Consider the following 23257-nt stretch of genomic DNA (forward strand, 5'->3'; position numbering starts at 1 on the left):
TGAAAGGTAGTGTTTAAGCTTCTGAATCCTGAGATTTCAAAAGGTAGAGCTCTAAAAGAGAGAGCATTTCAGGGATGGAGGACATTCAGCACAAAGAGCAAAGTCAAGGAGATGGGAGAATGGTGATGGTGGTGGGATTGTCATATATCATAATAACAATGAGGTGAGTATGGTTGGACTCCAGTACCTAGAGGTATAACAGGAGTAATACGATGTGTACAAGGGCAGCTAGATGGCCCAGTGGATAGAGTTCTGGGCCTGAAGTCACAAAGACTCCTCTTCATGAATTTAAGTCTGGCCTCAGACACTTCCTAGCTGTGTGACCCTGGGCAAGTCACTTTAACCCTATTTGCCTCAGTTTCTTCATCTGGAAAATGAGCAAACAATTCCAGGTTCTCTGCCAAGAAAACCTCAAATAGGGTCATGAAGAGTTGAACACAACTGAAAACGACTGAACAACAACAGTGTACAAAAAAGTGTAATAAGATAAAATAAGGCTAGAAAGATAGCATGGGGCCAGGTTTTGAAGGGAATTAACAGCCAAAGAGATGTGTTTACAACTTGATTCTAGTGGTAATGATAAGGAGACACCAGAGTTTATCAAGTAGGAGAATAACATGATCAAATTTGTACTTTAAGAAAATCCTTTCAGTGGCTAATGTCAAGGGCGGATTGGGGTAGGGAGAGACTAAGGAAGAGATGATGAAAGCCTGGACAAGGATGTGTGAATGGAGAGAATGGAACAGGAGAGATATCAGAGAGAAACCTTTGTTGGAATGCTGCTGTCTTCACTGTACATGCTACTAATGCTGTCAGGTCAAAATACAAAGCATAGTATAGGAAATGGAATCTTTATACTTTTGGTTTACTAGGATTTCAAAAAGTAGGAAAAGAAAGGAGAGAAAAATTCTTTATACTTAAACTATGATTACACCCTCATCTAATCACAAGACTGGGATTTCAAGTAGCTTCTCTCCAAGCCATACCATCTATCTGCCACCACTGGTATTTAAAAATATAATAAAGGAAAATAAAAATGAGTGGTTTGCTTTTTTCCTCATTTTGCAAAGGTGCAGCCTTTTGTTGACTATACTTTTGAAATCTCTCTACCTTCTCACCTTTCCAAATAGATATTGGTGCTAGGATAATTAAATCACATTTCACATTACTCATTCCTGAAGCAATGTAATCTCAAAATATTTGGCAGAATTCCTTAGAAAATTAGGGACAGATTCTTTGGAAAGAATTTTATCTTGGAAAAGTATAAAACAATTTTCTAATCTGTTATAAGATAATGAGGGAGGGGACATTTGTCACAGTATTGATGGACAATACAAATAGTTTCGAAGATGTGCTTGTATGGTATGTATGCAAGTCAGCTTTTTCTTAACCTATTTCCTAGTGTTAAGGGAGAATGCTTTATAGTCTTACTATTAAGGATCATCCTTTACATTTTCTTTCATATTACTTTTCCATTAATTAAAGGAATGATAAAATTAATTCCTTCCATTAAGTACCACCCTAACTACTTTTTGCTCTGCATTGATAATAAGCCAAAGAAGAATTTTTCCTAATCTTCAAATATAAATACTAAAATGAAAGCAACAGAAGGCATAGCAGGAAGTACTCCTACTGGATATAAATATAACCTATGTACAGAAAAGACAGAACAATGAGTACAACAGCCGGCCCTAGACTGGGGCTTACCTTCCAGAACCACTGAATGACGGGGTGATTTGGGCAGTAGCCGTTCTTGTAAATAGCATGTTGTCTCCAGTCGTTAACATCAACATCTCCAAGGCCACACATCAGCAGCTATTTAGAAAAATCAAGTCAGGTTTAAATGTGGAAGGTCTGAAAACTGAAAATCACACTGAAGATTCAACCCACTTTCATCACCGCTATTATTATAAAAATGGTTGCTATTTTTTAAAAATAAAAACATTCATAACCCCATTCATCATCTTTCATAAAAACAAGTGGAATAAAGCTCCTATCTACATTTGCTGTAATAAATCAAAGAGATGACCACTTGGACTGCACAAACAGCACTATGGCTTTCGTGAATAGAGGGCTAGCCTTTGAGTTAGGAGGATCTAGTTCAAGTCCCACCTGTGATATACACTGGTTGATTAGCCCCGGGCAAGCCTCTCCTTTCCAGGCAACTCTATAGACTAGAAGTTGCAGAGAAGATATTGACATGGGAGAAGAAATTCTTTACTGGGAATGTGCTAAACTGACAACATCACATTTGGTTTAAAAAAGGGGTGGGGGGACAGATTTTCAATTTTTGTATATAACCAGGAAATCTATGACATTTCCATTCTGCTCTTCCCCAAACACTTTAAAGGTTTACAGAAATATTTCATATTAACTTTTGGAAGGAGGGGGGTTTACTTACTAAACAAGTGTACTGATGTCCAATATTGCCATTAATAAAAAACACAATCCACCAAGTATCTGGTTTGTTAGATAAAATCAGCAGCTTTATAAAGCTGGCTCCCTTTCACACAGCTACCATCCCCACTCAGTTGCCCATCCCAGAGCCTTTCATTATTGTACCTTTCTCTCCATCTTGCCTCATTGCTATTAGCCCCACCCTACCTCTTAGCTTCCCCCAATAAATAGATACTTTTACCAATATTTGATCACTGACCACAGGAAATGATTCCCAATTCATGGCTGCTCCAAATCATATAATCCTCTGTCTTATTCAAAAGTCAAGGAACCACAGACCATTAGTCACGTATTGCTTTCAATTTCATTCACGAGCTCTAAGTGCATTTATGGACAAAGCTTCTGTGTTAATGAGTCATTTATTGACACTTGGTTGTTTTCATTAGTTGTGACATATATTTAGATTAGCTTTTTTTTTTTTTTTTAAAAACTGTGTAACTCTGTTGCCAGAGAAGATGTTCTCTCAGAATGGTATTTGACAGAACTCAAGAATGGTGGCATAGTGTCATGAAAATTGGGATGATGGAGATGGTGGTGGGATGAATGATGAACCCTCTTCTGCCACTAACTAGCATTGTGGCTTTGGAATTACAATTCCACTTTCCATATGCTTCAGTTTCTTCATATATAAAATTATGGAGTAGAATTGGATTGTTTGTAAGCTCTTTCCCAGCTCATAAATTGCATTAAGACAATTTCCATTGTCTAAGGAAAGGACCTAGCTAAAGTGGGCCCAAATCTAGTGTCCCTCATAAAAAGGCAAAAACAGGATATCCTTCCTTCCCCAAACTTGTGGATTCTAATCTCGCCTAGGGTAGTGCAGTTCTCAACAGACTCTTTTTTAACACATAAAAAAGGGAAATGGCTTCCATTGACTTTGGACTTCCATATTCGTTCTCCAGTATGAAGATGTTCAAACAGATAATTTCTTACTTTATCTACTTCACTGTCATTGAATGACTTAGGGGAAGGTATGCTTTAAAAATATGTCTATAACTAATATCTGCTATAGATCGTTAGCACTGCAGTTTTGCTTGTTTCATCTGGTAGCTGTTTACCACAATTCACCTGCAGCTGACAATGGAGGAGGAGCCCCAAAACTGCAGGAGTAGGGTCTGTGTGGAGAATCTAGGTCAGGGAGGGGCCTTCATATGGGTTCCCTGGAAACAGCTGGGGGAAGAGGTTGGGAGTGCAGCTTCTGGATATAGTACGGATCTGTATGATTTCTCAGGACCATGATCAAACTCAGAATAGTGGATTTCTTGGGATTCAAATCACTTACATTAACATTCACCTCTAACTGATATTGCTAAATGAGAGATAACTGAGTAGTTGTCATGACTCAGCTCCTCATTTTCCCCAAACAAATAAAATCTATACACAGTATAATTCACTTTTCCTTTCTTTGTAGAACATTATGAACTAGAGCAAAGAATGATGTATAGTTGGTAGAAGAATGAAGCACCTTCTAATATACTTTTCAAAAAGTTCAAAAGTGAAAGACAACAAACCTCTAACTCATTTTCGTCAAAAATTTTAATCAAATCAATAGGAAGCAATTCTGTGAATCCCTAAAGGAAAAAAAGAAAAAAAAAATGAATAAATAATCCCAAAACTTTTTTTTTCTTCAAAGGAAAGTTTAAAGGAAAAATGATTTTTGTTCTTAACCAAATACAAATTGTCTTTAAAAGTCAGTTATTTATTTGCAGGCAGGTGATAGCATCCATGTAATTCCAAATATAAAATGTTATCCATTTTTTTCCTTCCAAATACAAGTAATGAAAAACCTTGACTTTAGAATGGTTTAGTTACTTAGTGAACCTTAAATTGGGCGACTGCAAGTATGTGGATTCTAAAACATATTCATGATACATTCAAGTGAGTCAATAAGTCCAAAAATATACAGACCCACAGATGATGAACAGAATATCTTAAAATAACATAAATTCAGCGTATACCAAGACAAATAAAATAAGGCTGTCATGTGGTACAGAAGAAAGGGTAATGCACAAGGAAAGTCAGGAGATTTTGAATGGAGTCTGGCCTCTGCCACTGACCATCTTAGTAGCTGTGGGTTAATTCTCTTAGCCTCTCTGAGCCTCAGTTTCCTAAGCTTTAAACTAAGGGATTCGGTCTAGAGTATGAATTATGTAATTCTATGATATTAAATCTCTGAATTTCTTAGGAGTTTTTACCCATGGCCAAGGCTTTATTCCTCTTTATATCTGGGAATAAATTCTAATTAGTTTTAGGTACACTACCAAGCAGAACCAGAGGAATTTTCTAAGTTAATTTAAAATGAATTAAAATTTGGAGTTTTCTGTTGTATACTTTAGATTTCCAATAGCTAATAATTTTTATAAAGGCTTAAAAAAGCTTCTTATTTTGAGATGGTGAAAATTTTGGTAAATTATGCAAATAATTTAGACCAGGGGATCTTAAGCCCTTTTTGTTTGTCATGGACACTTTTGTCAGTCTGATAGTCTACTTACCCATTTTCAGTATGTTTTTAAATACATAAAATCAAACACATAGGATTATGAAGCAAGCCAATTAAATTGAAATGAAGTTATCAAAATATTTTTGTTAAAACAAGGTCAAAGTCCCTAAGTTATGAACCCCTGATTTAGTCCAAGATCTCATATTACATATCATAGTAAGCTCCAAAGAGATACGTCTTACATGAAAAGTCACATCATTAAAACATTAGAGAAACAAGAATAAATAACTTTTCACAATTACGTATTAGAGACAGATGTGGGATAAAGAGAAACACAGAAGATAAAAAGACAATTTTGATTATGTAATATTGGAAAGTTTTTGCACAAGCAAAAATGCAGTTAATATTAAAAAGGAAAAAGTTAATTGTAAAAATATTTTCAACAAACTTCTCTAGGAAAGGATTGATATTCATGATATGTAAATAACTGATTCAAAAATAAGCATTTTAGTGATTCCCTAATAGTCAAGGGATACAAATAGGTAGTTTTCCTTTTCTTTTCAAAATATTTATTTTAAATTAATTTTTGTCATTCAAAAAATGTTTTTGAGTTCCAAATTCCTTCCCTCTTGTCCCTTGCCTACCCATTGAGAAGACAAACAATGTAATGTCAATTATACATATGAAATCATGCAAAATATATTTCTATATTAGCCATAGAGTAAAAAAAAAAGAAACAAGAAAAATAAAGTGAAAAAAATTAAACTTCAATTTGCATTCAGAATTCATCAGTTTTCTCTCTGGAGGTGAATAGTATTTTCCATCATGAATTCCTTGGAATTGTCTTGGGTCATTGTAGAGTAGATCAGTCTTTTACAGTTGATCATCCCTATAGTATTGCTACTTACGTGTATAATATGTGTATAATTATGTGTATAATAATCTCCTGGTTCTTCATCAATTCATAAAGGTCTTTCAGGTTTTTCTGAGACCATCCCGCCCAACATTTCTTAAAGCACAATAGTTTTCTATCATGACTACATACCACAACTTGTTCAGTCATTCACCAATTGGTGGGCATCCCCTCTTTTTCACCACAAAGAACTACTATAAATATTTTTGTACATAGGTTCTTTTCCCTTTTCTTTGATCTCTTTAGAACCTCCACCTAGTAATGGTATTGCTAGTTCAAAGCGTAAACCCAGTGAATAGGCAATTTTCAAAGGAAGAAATTCAAACCTATCAACAGTTAAATGAAAAATGCTCCAAATCACTAATAATGAAAGAAATTGAAAAGAAAATAACTCTGATGAGATTATATCTCACACTTACCATATTTTCTACATAAAGGGAAAATAAAATGACAGTTGTTAGAGGGCATGCTGGAAGATAACTGCACTGATAAACAATCATTAGTGAACTGGTCCAGTCAATCTGGAAAGCAGCTTGAAACTATACCCTATACTGTACATACCTTTTGACTCAGAAATACTACAACTTGGCCTATACCCCCAAAGAATTCAAAGAAAGAGGAAAAAGATCCATATATACAAACATATTCATAGCAGCTCTTTTTGGTATAGCAAAGAACTGGAAACAGAAGAGACGTCCATCAATTGGTGAATGGCTAAACAAATTGTGGCATATGAATATAAGGGAATGTTAGTTTATATCATAAGAAATGATGAAAATGATAATTCCGGAGAAGTCTGAGAAGATTTGTATGAACTGAGGCAGAGTAGAGTAAGCAGAACAAGGAGAACAATATACATAAAGTAATTACAATACAGTAAAGAAAAGTAACTTTGAAAGAATTAAAAACTCCAATCCCAGCAAGGACCAGAAATGAAGTATACTACTAAAGCACACATCCTGACAGAAGGACGAAAGAAAGATTCATGGTGTAAAATGAAGCATACATTTTTGGATATGGCAAATGTGTGGATTTGTTTTGCTTGACTACGTTTATTTATTACAAAGACTAGATTATTTTTTTTCCATGGGAGATGAGGGGCATGACAAAATGAGGGAAGGACAAAATGAACTAGTATTAGTATTTCTCTCCACACTCCCTAAAAAGAAGAAAATTAAGAAAAACACTTTTTGAAGCATTTCTTTAAGCAATGCATAGAAGAAAAGGCAAAAAATCTTTAAAAGTCACAAGCTGAATTTATTTACATTAAAAACACAAGCTGTATAAAAATAGAGATTTGTGGTTTTGCAAATAATCTTTTTCTGTTCTGGTAAGTGGAAATATTCAAGGGGGTGGTGTTTGTCAAATTCAGAATTTAAAAAAAAATTAGCTCTTCTCCTCCTCCTTTTGATTGTCATATCCCTGGTTAGGGATTGGAAAATGATAGTGATGTTTTACTGTAATAAAGGGTGGTTGATTGTATGGGGACCGCTGAGGTTAGTAAGACTACTAAAGAAGAAAGTAAAGATAGGAAGGAAAACATATGGCCAATGCCATTTAGGACATCTGCTACTTAACTTCAAAGTTGTGCAGAACTCATCTTTTTGGAGAAGAATCTAGAAATGGTAGACTTTTGTCTTACACTGGCTTAAACTTCTAGGCTAAAAAGGTTAGATAAGCTTTAGGGGCATTATTATGTAAATATCCTCATATATTATGTAATACAAAAAGATGAGAGAAACAGAGTACAGCAAAATTTCCATAAAGAGCGATATAATGTAGAGATTTTCAGGTGCCTTTTTTTCCTATCACTCATTGTTATATGCTCCTTGGAGACACAGAAAAGGTGTCAGTTGCCTAATTCTGAAGGATCCATGCTTTCACATTCCTGCCCCAGCTTTGAGGTTACTGATCAGTTCCATCATACGACCCAAACTGGGGCCAGGGAAGTTGGGGAGGGAAATCCTCCCTCTACTATGACTTAAGGAGACTTAAGAAACAGATGACAGTCAATACAACTTACCTCCAAGAAGGCATTCATTTGTTTTTGGACTCTGTTGACGAATCTCCACTGGATAACTAAGCTAATATAAGATGAGACAACATTAAAAAAAAAAATCTTCACTATTATTATTGTATATTTATAAATTTATAATTTCACCAATTCCTTATTAATCAGTGAAATTAACATAAAACCCCAAAATGGCAGGAGAAGGACATGAGGTATGAGGGTTTTCATATATTTTCTTTTTTAAAAATATATAATTTATTTTTCATTTTTTCAACATTTACTTCCACAAGAATTTGAATTACAAATATTCTCCCCATCTCTCCCCACCCCCACTCTAAGACAGCATGCACCCCATCAACCCCTTCCTTTAGTCTCTCCTCCCTTCTATCACCCCCCCTTTTTCTATCCCCATCTATTTTCCTGTAGGGCAAAATAAGATTTCTATAACCCATTGCCTGTACATCTTAAAAACAATTTTTAACATTCATTTTTAAAGCTTTGAGTTCCCTATTCTTTCCCTTCCTCCCTCCCCACCTGTCCTCACTAAGAAAGCAAGCAATTCAGTATAAGCTATGCATAGGTAGCCATGCAAAACACTTCCATAATAGTTATGTTGCAAAAGACTAAACACATTTCCCTCTGTCCTATCCTGCCCTTCATTTATTCCATTTTCTCCCTTGACCTGTCCCCCCACAGTAGTGTTTGCTTCTGATTATCCCTTTCCCCAATCTGCTGTCCCTTCTATTGTCTTCCCTCTCTTATCCCCTTCTCCCTTGCCTTCCTGCAGGGTAAAATAGATTTTCATACCCAATTGTGTGTGTGTGTATGTGTGTGTGTGTTATTCCTTCCTTAAGCCAAATCCCATGAGAGTAAAGTTTACTTATTCCCTTTCATCTCCCCCCTCTTCCCCTCCATTATAAAAGCTCTTTCTTGCCTCTTTTATCATATATTTTCCAATATATAATTTTGGAACCTGACAATAGCATTACATTGTGGAAGCAGAACTACCAGGAAGTCGCTCCTAATTGGACATGTGGGCAGGAGACAAGGTGTGGATTCAAAGGTGACTTTGAGTTTTTGAGCCTCAGTGACTGAGATGATAAGAGTACACTCAACAGAAATAGTTAGGTGAGTACAGTATATTATCTTGACCACTTTCTTATGCGATTCTTATCTAATTAGAAAAATCAAACTTTAAGCTATGGCCTGAGGGCCCTATTATGTAAGAGCTACCCACTTTGTCCTGGTCTCTGAATTCTAGAGACCCCAACTGGAGATGTAAGTGTTCCAGGGAAGTACCACATGTTCCAGTAACCAACAACTTACCCTCCAGTGCATCACACCATCTGGACATAAATATCATGGCAGTTCAGCTCATTGCAAATAACAAATTTAAATCAGAAAAAATAAATTGCCATTCTGATCTTGGGAATGATCACAAGGAAAAAAATCTTGCCGTTGAACAAAAAGCAATAAAACTCATGTCTGTAGCACATGTCAAACTTGTTATTATAGTTAATTTAAGAAAAGTTGTAAAATAGAAGAATACATACTCAATATATTCCCTTTTGTTTTCATTTGTCACCATGATTTCTGACCCATTTGGCTTCAGGTCCACTTGGTATGTCTGTATTTTCAAACAAACAAAAGATCATCATGAAACTACACTGCATAATTTCTTACTTATTTTTTTTAAAAAAAATAGGTTATCTTATATTCTGAATACCTATTAACATGGAATGTACTAGAATGTCTAACGAGGTTTTTAGATTGAACTCCAAAGATCCTTCACACTCAAAGGTATCATCGTGGAAGGCAAATTATCTTATGACTATTTATGAGTCTGAATCATGCCCCATGCTTCATCATTGAATGAGAAGAGGAGGCTGCTGCAGCAAATTCCAGCTCCCATAGCAAAGGGATTCACTCTGTTTAACAAAGGGGAATCCATTTACATATTGCAGTAATACAGAAAGCTAAATTTCAATATAAAAACCACTTATGGTTCTACAGAATAACATATGGAATTCATTTTCTTGTACTAAGCAGTTTGGCTGTCAGTTCAGTTCAAGAGAAGAATGTTGGGAAAAGGAGGTGGGGGAGAGGAGAGCGCTTTATCCATGATCCTACTCAGTAGGTGGGTGGCTTAACCACAATGGGAGGTGTCAGTTTCTACCATCACAAGGACGCCTCTTGAAGCTAGCACCAGCTCTGCCAAGATGGGTTAAAAACTATGGGAAGCACTGTTTATGCTGTCACAGCCACTAAGAGGCAAGGGAATTCAATTCATTTATAAAATGCCTACTATGTGCTGAGCACTAGCTAAATGTTAGAAAGTCCTAAGAAGATGAATCTAATGGGCTCAAATTCCTGCATGGAGTAGACAATCTAAGGCTGGGTTTTTTTTTTAACCTTACATTTAACACAGTGCCTAAGTATGCAGCAGGTGCTTAATAAATGCTTGTTGACTTGATTGGGCAGCTAGATGATTCAGTGGATAGAGCACTGGGCCTGGAAGCAGGAAGATCTGAGGTTGAAACTAGGCTCAGATGCTTACTATCTGTGTGAACCTGAACCCTGTTGGCCTCAGTTTTCTCATCTGTAAAAGGAACTGAAGAAGGAAAGCAGAAAGCATTCCAGTACTTTTGTCAAGAAAACTCCCCAAAAGAGTCACAAAGAGAAGCACAGGACTGACAAATGATGAAGTAACAACAAATGACTTGATTTATCTTGGGATCCACTGATCTAGGTTTCTGGGGATCTATAAACTTAGACAAGGAAAAATATTACATCTTTGTTTTCATTAACCTCTATCTGAAATTTAATGTTTCCTTTAATTAGGAATATAGGTAACAGAATAACATGAGAAAGAGACAATCAAGACTTCAGCAGACTGCCAAAGGGATCCGGGACACCAAAAAGTTTAAAAACCCATGTTTTAATGGATAAGAAGAAGAAGACGAGAGGAAAGAGATAAGCTGGGCTGGGAGGAAATGAAAAGGATGCAGAGATGAAGAGGATGATCCCTTTCACAGCAACACTGTTCCACCTCCTTCTGGCTTAATCCCACTCTAACCATCAGATGTCTAAGTCAGAGGGAACCTTGGGAGGAATGAATCGTGTCACTCTTTGTATCTGGAGCCTTAGCACACAGCACAATGCCTTGCATATAGCAGGTATTCAATAAATGCTTGTAGTTTGAATCTCTTTCTTGCAACATTTTCTAGCTCCATATTAGAGTCAAAGTTCCCCATCCATAGGAATCTCAAATTCAACAAGTTTTTGAATTCAATTCTGAATATGCTTGAGAAGTTCCAGTGGCTCTCTATGGACTTTAAGATAAAATACATAGGAACACTGACCCTGGAGTCAGGAAGACTTGAGTTCAAATCTGACCTCAGACACTGCCTAGTTGTGTAAGTTGTATAACCCTGATCTCTTCCAAATTAAAAAAAAAAAAAAGATAAAATACAAACTCCTCTGTTTAGGAATGTGGCTCCTAACCTATTTTATCCCTCTGATTTAAACTATACTCCCACCCCTATGAACCCCAAATGACCTATTTGCTATTCCCTGTACATGGCATTTATCTTCAGTTTCCATGACTTTGCACAGCTATCTGCCATGGCTAGAATGCTTTTCCTCCTTCCTTAAAGTCCTCATTTCCCCTTCAAAATTTAGTTTAAATGGCCCTCCTTAGAGGATGCCTCTCCTGATCCTCCTAATTGTTTTTATCTTTTTAAAAATTTTCCTTTTCTTTTCTTTTGAAAGGAAGAATCATCAATAAACATAAACATTTCAAAAAACAAAAAGACAACAGAATCCTATAAACTTCTGTAAGGTATAATTTGTGTGTGTGGGTTTTTTTTAAAACAAACATACTAAATTTAGCAAGATAGTAACAAAAATGTTCTTTCTGTGTCCACTGCTGAACTTTTTCCTTCTATTCCTTAAAAAAAGCTTTACTGATGTTCTTTTTAATTTGTCTATTTGTATTTGCTTTTATATTTTTGTGTTTTTCATGTTGTTTCCTTTAATGAAGCATAAATAGAAGAATCCATGATTTTTAAAAGAATATATTGTAGGAATTAAAGAAAAGGGTAGTTTCCTTAAAGGTAAGGATTATTTAATTTATTTTATTTTTGTCTTTGTATGCCACATACTTAAAAATCCTCATGTGAACTGACCATCACCAATAGTTATGATTCTATATCTCTCCTTTTCTCTTCTTTAGTTAAGCTCTTTGAAGAATGGATCTACTCTAGATACCTCCATTTTTTCTCTTCTTACTTGCCTCTTAACATTCTGGCTTTGGATCTCACCATTCAACTGGGATGAGCCTCTTTATTGCAAAATTCATGGCCTTTTTTCAATCTTCATCCTCTTGACCTCTCGGCATCATGTGACACTTGAGCACCTTCCCCTCCGGGGACAATCTGTCTTTTTTGATGTTCTCATGACACCACTCTCACTGGTTCTCCGCTTACCGTCCGACTGCTTCTCAGTCTCTTTTGTAGGACCTTCATCCATATCAGTCCCTAAGACACTGTTCTGGACCCTCGAGTCTTCCTATCTCTCTCTACTATTTCCTTTTATTATTTATTACGCTATTATTATTTATCACAATTTCTTTTTCATTTGTTCCCTTGGGTTAAATGATCAGGTCTATGCAGATGATTTCCAAGTCTGCATCATGTAGCCACAGTCACTCTCCTGGGTTCCAGCCCTCTTTTCTTCAACTGTTTTTTGAATTTCCAGATGTCTGTCTCCCTGGCGCCTCCAGCTCAACACATCCAAAACGGAACTTAAGATTATTCTCCTTTCCCCCAAACCTTTCTATCTTCAAACTTTCCTATTACTCTCAAGGGCATCACCCTCCCCTCCCAATTACCCAGGCTCCCAATCTCAGGGTCATCCTCAACTCCTCACTTTCCCTTAACCCACATAGCAATCTGCTACAAATCTTAATCGTTTCTATTGTCACAATATCTTAATATATGTTCCCTTCTCTTCACTCAGTCTCCACCCTAGTTCAGATCTTTATCACTTCTCTCCTGGATTACTACAATATTTTTATTTTTTCTAATTTGGAAGCAATTGGGATTAAATGGCACGCCCATGGTCACACATCTAGTAAGTGTCTGAGGTCAGATTTGAACTTAGGTCCTCCTGACTCCAGGTCCAGTGCTCTATCCACTGAGCTGCCCCTGAAATCGCATTCTCATTGCTCTCTCTGCCTCAAATCTCTCACCACTCCAGTTCCTTTTCCAGCTGCCAAATTGGTCTTCCCAAATTCTGATTCTGTCACTCCTCCTCAAACGTCAGCAGCTCCCTATTACCTTTAAGATCATAAGTAAAGCTCTTTACAACTTGCCCCCCTCCTACCTTTTCCTATCCTCATGTGTTAAACTCCCCTCCACAAAGTTTATACTGACGACATAAGCTGGTCTACCTGCTATTCCTCAGGTACAACACTTCAATTCCTATCTGTGTGCCTTTCCACTGGTAGTCTCCCTTGGCTGGAATGATCTTCCACTTCACCTTTGACTCCTGGCTTCCTCTGAGATTCATTATAAGAAGTTCTACCCTCTACAATAGACCTTTACTGATCCTCCCTTCTTCCCCTTGCTATTGCCTTCTCCTCTGAGATTACCTCTCATTTACAGTAATATATGTACATATACATAAATATCTTATAAGCTCCTAATTTACATGTTGTCTTTCCCATTTGAAATGTAAGCATCTTGAGGACAGGGACTATTTTTGCCTTTTCTTTGCATATCCCTAACCTAGCACAGTGCCTGGCATATAGTAAACACTTGGTAACAGAAGAATTTGGTGACTGTGGGCAGAGTTAAAAGAATTTCTCCCAAATCCATCAGCCAGTATTCATCAGAGGTGAGATTTGAACTCAAGTTTATCCTGACTCAGAAACTGACTCTTGAATCACTATGCTATGCCAACTCTCAGATCAATCTATTTTCAAAGTTTTAATTACTTTTATTTGTATGACATTATTTCTTAAGATATATCTCCTTTTCAATGTAACTGAAGAATTACTTGCTTTATTATGGTGTCTCATATGGTCTTTAGTCTGTAGTTTTTAATTTCATAGTAATGACCATCTTGTATTTTGTGTTTGTGCATGAGATAATTCCCTGTGCTTGGCAATGAGAGACTTTTCAGATGCCACATTTTTTCAGTGAAAAAACATTTAATCAGGTCTCAAAATTGAGCAGCCCTAGGTTCCGTCAGATGAAAAGGAAAGTCAATCAGGTAATAAAGGCAACATCTGCATTTTGATTACATGAAGAAAGAGCCAACAACAATCTCTGTCATGTTCTTACATTCCCAAATGGGGAAGGGGAGGAAAGCTCTAGATATTCAGAAGACAGCTTGCAGACATCCCTACTCATTATGGGCAGAGCATTTGCCTCACTTATATTAGTGAAATGACTTACAAATTCTTAATAGCAACTCATTAGTTTCTCTTTATAGAGGGAAAATATAAACTTCCATCTTGCTTGGGTTAATTTTAAACATATAATCAACATTTTTGTGAGGCATGAAGAGGGGGCAGGAAAACTGTTAATTTTTTATGGCCTTGAAAAAAAATAAATATTTTTTAGGGGGTTGAAAATGGTGTAGCAGGAGAGGAATGGGAATTTAATCTCACTTTATAACAAGCTTGTTACTATACTCATAGAACTAGGCTTTGAAAATATAACCTTTATAAGACAGGGTTAGCTCTCTAAAGAGAGAGGCAATAATTTCAACAAATTTAGGACCTAATCATCTCATTAATTTCTAAGGTCTGTTCTGACTGTTGTATTGCCCTGTCTGATCCATTCAAAAACCATCTGGGTTTTCCTCTTGCTCTTCATGAAAAATAAAACAAAATTAGCCTCAGTCTGAAGTTTTTTCTAAATAACATTCTTTCCAGTTTTCATTTTCTTGACATTAAATAGTTGAAAAAAGAGCTACCACCCATTGTGTTGGCAGATAGCTACTGTCAAATGTACGAGTCAAAAATTAACATAGGTTTCCAGAATCTTCTACCAATTTGGAGACTGTCTCGTCTTTTCTGCCTCTCTCCCCTTCATAGGCCTTATCTGTAAAGTCACAATAGTCGAATCTTTTCTATAAATGGACGGAATTTGAATTTTTCTTGTTACTTGGTATTCCTATAGTTCAAATAAAACATGAAATATTTGGTGTATTTGGAGTTTTATATCATTATTTTTCTCTTATTTTCACTTTTTTCTCCCAAGAAAGTGATATTTTCAAGAAGACTACCAAATGACACTTCCAGACTTCCAGAAGTAAAGCCCATCCACTGAACAACTTCAATGAAAGACACCATTATTGAACATCAAAAATTATTTATTCTTTTTGCATTTATATTCTGTATACTTAAGTTAAATATGAACATCAGAATATCCTTGAATACTAGTTCATTTCCATCTTTTTTCTGAAGATGATTTCTAAATTCAGAGAAGTTAAAATGACTTCTTTGAGGCTACATGACAAATATGCTGGAGGCACGATTAATATAGTTTCTGATTCACAACCCAGTGTTCTGTCTTTCTTACACCACACTCAAGTTACTGGGTATCTATTTATCTATAGTCCCTTGAGGTTTATCTTTTCTGCGAACAATATATAAACCTATAGATAAACAATGGAGGAATTAAGTGACTTACTTAGGATCACAGAAATAGGGGGAGAGCTGAAATAAGAAGCCAGATTTCCTTGCAAAATCCCTTATAGCTTTTTCAATCTATCATACAAGCTCCTTAATTTTTAGGACTTATTCACACATTAGATCTGGGAAGGTTGAGTGACCCTCTAGTAGACAGTAATGTTTCTATGGATTGAATGACTCAATCTTTCTTTTAAAAAAAAATGTTTTATTTCCCCTTCAATTACATGTAAAAACAATTTGTAACATTTGTGGTCTTTTGTTTTAAGTTTTGAGTTCCAAATTCTTCCCTATCCCTCCCTCCTAAGACAGTAAACAATCCGATTTAGGTAATACACGTGTAATCACATAAAACCATTTCTATAATAGTTCATTGTGTGACTCAACCTTGCTTTCTTTTTTTTGTTCAAGTCTTAACATCTCTAACGTTCTTATTAATAGAAGAAGAGATTGTGTGTCATTGGGGGAAAGAGTGAAATTAATATTTCTGATATTTTTAAGTTGGGTGAAAAAATGAGTATGTCCAAGATGAAGGTGAAATTTCAAAGAGGATATTAAGGAATTTCAAAGAAACTCTAGGTTAAAACACTGCCACAATTTGTGCTTCCTTTATATATCAAATCCACACCAACAGTACAAGGACAGCAAAGAATTGAAGAGTGATACATATCAGGAAACCAATATACTGGGCCATACATTTATGTAAATTTCTTGATAAAAAAATAAAACAAACAAAAACCCACAACTGGTTTTCTTGTAATAGTCTCACATTTGTTTTCATGAAGTGGAACCCATAAGGACTTGTTCACATCTCTAGTGTAAGAGGATAATCCTTTTCGGAGAGAAGGACTTGAAGAGAGAGGAGAGGATTATGTTTTGGATGATATGAAAATTAGTCAATTTGGGTGACTCCAGAGTATACATTTGCCTCTCAGAATTCTTGCAACAAAAGACAGATTGTAGTTTGCTAATCCTTCTGGGCAAGGCGAGAAACATCAGAAAGATTATTTTTCCAAGGGATGTTTGAGGGAATTGAAGTACATGGATTTTTGAGGGGAGAAAGCAGCACATAAGTGCACTGGTTTCACATGGAACCCATCAGTTAGATTATGATTGGGGCAGCATGAAAACAGCAGAAGTGCCATGGACTGGTGTGGTAATTAGGACATTTGAATTTTAAATGTGGATCTTCTACTAATTTGTTGCATAACCTACCTCTCAGTTTCCTCATTTACAGCATAAGAGGTTGGGATAGGTGATCTCCAAAGTGCCTTTCAGCCCTAACATCATATGACACCATAATCTTAATTTGATGTAGCAGTCATCTAACCACCAATGAAAGTGCCTCCACTTTAAGAAAGTACCTAAATTCCCAAACTGAGAAAGCACAGCCTCTGATGGCCAGTTCTTACTCTAAGAAGACTCTGGCATAGTGCCCATAGAGCAGCCTTAAAATTTCCATTAGTGTTTCCTAGGAAAGGACTGAAACATGAATCTAGCACCCTACCAAAGTAATCAGGTGATCTCAATACTAGCAGATGAAAATTATGCACCATTTAAAACTGATGAATGTTCCTTACTTATTGAAAAAAGCATCATTGTGACATGATAAAGAAAATGCAACTTTTGGAGTCAACAGAGCAATAATTGGGTTACCCAAACATACCTGTCCAAAATTTTCTTCATCTATGCAGAACATGAGATCAAGTTCAGTAGGATCATTTTCTAAGATCCATTTCAAGGAGTTGTAATATTCACTATCCTATAGGAATGACAGAAAATTATGAATGAGGAACACAAAAGCATTTGATTTGTGAATTAGATGAGTGTCCTGCTCAATTACATACACTTAGAATGACTACAAATTATGACATTTAATGATGTTAGGTTGTTCCATCCCCTGGATAACTCTTGTCTCCTACTGGGAGGAAGAACAATATATTTTTTAAAAAACCACCAGCAGCAGGAGCCTAATGGTAAAGTCCTATAAATAGCAGTATACATGAATAGTTCTCAACATAGGGTGGTCCAGATAAGAATATTTAAGTATGAGAAAGGAAAGATGGATATTAATCGATGTAGACAACAACTTTGCCTGGATTTAGATAAGTTTTTGGGTTAATCACTAATGTTTAAGAAAACAGGGCAAAAATATGATCATGATGAATGAAAATTATCAGTACATGATCTTAGGTTGATACTGTCAGCCACCAAATGTTTACTCAACACTCTTTTTCATTTCAGAATGGAAATGTCACAAAAAAAGGTGAAGGATGAAGAGTAAATGTGATTATATTTATTAAGCTCTAGAAAGAAGTTTTATGGGGAAGAAAAATTGGATAGAATGAGCTATCTTGATTATATGTAGATTTAAATTATCCAAGCTATTATTCTCCCCCCAGTATCCCTCAGTAATTTAGGATCAGGTATTTCTGCTAAGATTGGTATAACTGCAATTCCATGGAAGATATTTTGCTTATTAAAAAATAACATTTAAAAAGTTTTCCTATTTCTATTTGTTCTGGTCTATCCCTCCCCCAGAAGATATTAATATATCTTCTTGGGCAAGTCACTTAAACTGTGTTTGCCTCACTTTTCTCATTTGTAAAATGGGGATAATTATAGCACCTACCTCCGAGGATAGTTGTGAGGATCAAATGAGATAAAAATTGGCAAATGCTTGACACGGTGCCAGGCACATGCATGGTAAGCATCAGAAAATGTTAGCTAATTATTATTATCTTGGGGGAGCACCACTTGGACTAAAAGAATCAGAGAGCTGAATATCTTTTTCCTAAGAAAAAATACCATAGTCACTTAAAACACAAATAATCTGTGTTTACTCACCACTGACTCCATATCATTCAAAGTTATCTGCTTTCCCAGCATCATTTTGTAAAACGGTCTAATGAAGAAACCTAAAATAAGGTGATAAATGAATTTAGTTTCAAGTGTTTACTATTGTTGAGCGTCATAGCATGAAATAAAAGGCAGTGTCTTAGAATAAAATAAAAGACAGTCTCTACCTTGAAAAGGTAGAGAGAATAATTACAGGTGCTGCAGCAATGTCATGATATGTGGGTAGATAGAGTAGGTGTTTGGGTACCAAAAGATACAGGACAGAACTCCTCCTCCTTGATTTCTCAATAGCATAAGACATTGCTGATCGTGTAAGAGATCACACGCTGATCTCTCTTCCTTTGGTTTCAGAACTACCACACTTTCTTGGTTCTCCTCCTACCTCTGTCTCTTCTATATCCCCTTAACATTTTTCTGACACCTTAAAGCAGATGTTCCCCAAGGTTTTATTTTTGTCCTTTATTGGTCATTTCTTCCATTTTCATGATTTATAACTACCATTTCTATGCTGATAACTCCCAAATGTCATGAAAGAACTTTTCCCCCTACATCTACATAAACTCTACACCTATATTTCTTTTATGCACATGTATAGTATTTTGTAATATAGTTATTTTTCCATATTTACAACGTATTCTTTTATTATATAGTTGTATATCAAATTCCCCTACTAGGAAGGGAAGGGGGTATAACTTATTGAAACTTTGTATATTTAATCCAGTGCCTAGTTATCAATGTTCTGTACATGGTAGGACTTAATAAATTTTACTGAATTGAGTGCCAAAAGAATCTTAAAGATTCTCTATGAGCTATATGAATCCAGAAGACAAAGAGACCATGGGCAGTCCCAAAAGGCGTAGTGGTCAGAGAGATAGTACTTGAAAGAAGCAAAAGACCATTAGAGCAGCAGACAAGGAGAAGCAGATATTCAGACACGTGGGTGAAGGTACTGTGAGCAAAGCCAGAGTGGAGAGAGTACTGGGATAGAATACAATCTGAAGTCATGAAGATTTGAGCTCACATCCAGCCTCAGATACTTTACTAGCTTTACTAGCTATTGGGTGAATCATTTCACCTCTGTTCGTTCTCTCATCTGTAAAATGGGGATAATAATAGCACTATCTCCCAGGGGAATAGTGAGGATCAAGTAAGATAAAATCATCAAGTGCTTTGCAAACCTTAAAGCACTGCATTAATGTTAATTATTCTCATTAAATTACTCACTATTTTCCAAACACACACAAAAATACATGAAGCTAGCAAAATCAGAGGTTTATGTAAGAGATACATGGGAGATCATATCGCAGAAGTAGGAGGAGGCATCAGTAAGGGTGATGTAACTTAGAATTTATCCTATAAGCACTGGGGGGCTATAGAAAGATTTTTGAATGAGGGAGAAGCATGCCTAGAGAGAGTGCTTAGGAAGATTAATCGGTAAGCTGTGTGGATAGATTAGAGAAGACATAGACTAGAAATGGTAAAGCAAATAAGCAAAGTACTACCGTGCTTCCATGAGTAAGGTAATGAGGACCTGCAATACAGTTGTGAAGGTACCAGTGAAAGGAAAGGTGCAGATGTAATGAATTTTACACAGGAAAAATCAATAGGGTGTTGAGAAGTCTAAGAAACTAATCTTAAGGATAAGGAATAGTTGAGGATGACTGCAAAGTTTTAAGGCATCAAGACTGGGAGAAAGATGGCCCATTGACAGAAGAGGGGAAAGTACAGAAAGGAGCTAGTATTACCAGGGAGATGCCAAGCATAGTTTTAGTGATAATCTTTGAATTGATGGTAACTTTTAAGTGAAACTATTCAGAAGCCTACTGAGGAGGAGAGGGAGAGAGAAAGAGGGAAAGGAACAAGGAGAGGTGGAAAAGAGAAAGGAGAAGGAGGGGAGAAAGAATATATTCAGGAGGATGAGAATTAAGGAACTATAGCAACGTTTAGAAGATGAGAAGATTAGAAGAAGAGAAGGTAGAATTGTGGAGGAAACAGAGGGAACATCCAGGGAGTCATGAAAAGTGTCACAGACAGGGAAGGCCAACTTTATGAAGGGGACAGAACAGTCAACTGTGTTGAAAGCATCAAAGACAAAGGAAAAAAAGATTAAGAAAAGATCGCTGCATACAGTGTTAGGAGGTCATTGATGACGAAGAAGAAAGCAGTTTTAGGAGGATGGGAATCAGATCTCTAAGAATTAAAGACTCAGTGGATGGTCGCAGGTCAGGGTATCATAGATTTATAGCTGTAAAGGACCTTAGAGATTCTCTTGTCCAAACCCCTCATTTTTTGGATGCTGCAGAAATACTTGGTTTGGACTCATTTGAAAGGATAGGATTAGGCCACAGGACCAAGAGAAGGGGTTTCCCTCAAATAGAAGAGACTGGAGCCTATCTGTATCTTAGAAAGGAAGACGCCAGCACACTAGCACGTAACTCTCTCGTTTTAAAACCATTTTCTGACAAACTCTTTTACAATCCTAGGAAATAGCACAGCAACAATACTGGAAAAAATATGCTTGTGACGGATATATTAGTAAACCAAGTAAGCGAATTTGAAAAGATTGAATATAATGAAGTATCAAACACAGCTAGTATTTCATAATAAGAAAATGTATGTGAAGAAGGGAAGGGCAGTATTTAGTTACCTATAATAGCTGATGCTCTGAAATGAAATAAAGCCAACACTTTGTGTTGTTCAGTCATTTTTCAGTCATGTTCGATGCTTCATGGCCCCTTTTGGGGTTTTCTTGGCAAAGATATTGGAGTGATTTGCCATTTCCTTCTCTAGCTCATTATACAGATGAGGAAACTGAGGCAATCAGGGTGAAGTTTTATCACATAATTGCCACATAGCTAATAAATGTCTGAGGCCAGATTTGAACTCAGGAAGATGAGTCTTCCTGACTCTAGACTCAATACTCCATGCATTATGTCACCTAGATGTCCCCCGAAATAACACTAGACCATTATTAGTTAGCCAATAAGCATTTATTAAGTGCCTACTATATGCTAGGCACTTCTCCCTTACAATGAGCTCAGTCTATAGAGGAGAAAACACACAAGCAACTATGCACAAGATATATACAGGATAAACTAGAGAGAATAGAGAAAAGACTCTAGAATAAGGGAAACTGTGAAAGGCTTCTGTAATTAAAGGTGGGATTTAGGCTGGGACTTACCTGGAGAAACCAAGAAGCAGAGATGAGGAAGGAGAGTATTAACCTAGAAACGCTTCACTTTCAGGGTTCCTGTCATCTCAATCTCTTAACATCACACATAAATATTCATACTCTTTCTTCCCTCTGTCCTCATCAAATTCTGAAATACTTTAAAAGTGCTAGGCTTTCCTTTCTTGGCTGATGACTTTCATGATTTTTCTGAAGAAAATTATTTTTTTCAATATTCAAATCTTCAAGTCCCCAAAGTATTAGATGTCCATCTAACCAAAATAAGATCTTCACCCATTTATGCCCTGTCATCTACTGAGCACTATGATTCCATATAGCTAGGTCACAAAATTATCTGCAATTATTTATTATCTAGTCACATTTAAAAATTATAATTCAGGAACAAATGGGGCATAGGCATGATATTAGATAGATTAGATCATTTAAAATTAACTTTTTCATTAACTTTTCTGTCTGTTAACAATTTAGCTACTGAAAAATAGAAATCTCTTTTTGTAGAGAGGGAAAGAAAGAGATTAAGTCTGAATAGGAAGCAATACAGTACAGTGGAAAGAAGACTGGATTTGGGGTTGGAGGAACTAGTTAAAAGAATATTTCTACTTCCTCTCCATGTGACCTTACATAAGTCACTTACTGTTTTCTCCTCTTCAGTCTGAAAAATGAACATGTGAACTAGATGACCACTAAAGACCTTCCTGGCTCTTAATCTATAGTCCTATTGGGATGCTGTATTCCAATTTTAGGAAGCTTTTCTTTCTCTTGAAAATGTGCATAGACACCATAAATCTAAAATCTAAATAACTAGACTTTTAGGGACAGCAACTCCATTGTAGAACAAGAATAAGGTGCTTTGTTGCTTTATGTAACACTGGGTTAAGGATCCCTGATCAGTCAAGACAATTCCAAAGGATTCATGACAAAAAATGATATCTACCTTCAGAAAGAGACCTGATGGAGTCTGAATGCAGACCAAAGTATACTATTTTTCATTTTCCTTATTTTTTTTGTATTTTTCTTTTTTGTTTTTTTTCCAGCTTGTGTCTTCTTTCACAACATGACTAATACGGAAATATGTTTTGCATGACTGCACATATATAACCTACTTGAAATTGCTTACTGTCTCAGGGAGGTGGCAGGAAAGGAAGGAGAAAATTTGGAACTCAAAATTTTTAAAAATGAAGATTAAAAGTTGTTTTTACATGTAATTGAGGAAAAAATAAAGTATTATTTAAAAAAGAGGATCCCTGATCAGAAAACTTAATGGAATAAAAAAATTAAAATACGATATAGCTTTCATTGTTTTAGCATTTTTAATAACTTACCATCTAGTAGCTTCCCGTGAAACACCGCCAGACCTGCGACCCGTCCAATAAAAGTGAAATAGGACAAATGATCTTCATTACAAAGGCCTGAATTGGGATTGATTTGAAGTGTGTAGTTGTCCCTTTGAGGAAAGAAAAGACAACTATGCAATAACTTTTAAATAAAAAAGACCAGAACAGAAAAGTCAACTGGTAGTATTTTTTTCTTTTCTGTTTAATTTCAGCCTAACTGGATGTATCCTGTAATTTAACAGAAAATGCATCATTTGTTAATTCCTTATTTCTGAGACATACCTGTATGCTCATTGACCAGAAAGATGAGAAGACTAGGTTGAGGACACACAGCTTACACACCTGAAGTCA

General features: G+C 36.0%; 1 protein-coding gene across 9 annotated transcripts in view; it reads right to left on the minus strand.

The window, feature by feature from the left end:
• NEDD4L (NEDD4 like E3 ubiquitin protein ligase) overlaps positions 1–23257 on the minus strand; it is a 461142-nt gene that overhangs the window by 13693 nt on the left and 424192 nt on the right. For all 9 annotated transcript variants that reach the window (XM_072605955.1, XM_072605952.1, XM_072605954.1 and 6 more), the window contains 7 exons: positions 22895–23016; positions 18371–18441; positions 17190–17285; positions 9375–9448; positions 7834–7894; positions 3969–4028; positions 1708–1815 (listed from right to left, as the gene is read on the minus strand). In XM_072605955.1, coding sequence (XP_072462056.1) covers positions 1708–1815; positions 3969–4028; positions 7834–7894; positions 9375–9448; positions 17190–17285; positions 18371–18441; positions 22895–23016 — 592 coding nt within the window. The remainder of the gene's footprint in view (positions 1–1707; positions 1816–3968; positions 4029–7833; positions 7895–9374; positions 9449–17189; positions 17286–18370; positions 18442–22894; positions 23017–23257) is intronic.

The sequence above is a fragment of the Notamacropus eugenii genome, chromosome 4 (genome assembly GCF_028372415.1).
Source record: "Notamacropus eugenii isolate mMacEug1 chromosome 4, mMacEug1.pri_v2, whole genome shotgun sequence".
NCBI lineage: Eukaryota > Metazoa > Chordata > Mammalia > Diprotodontia > Macropodidae > Notamacropus > Notamacropus eugenii.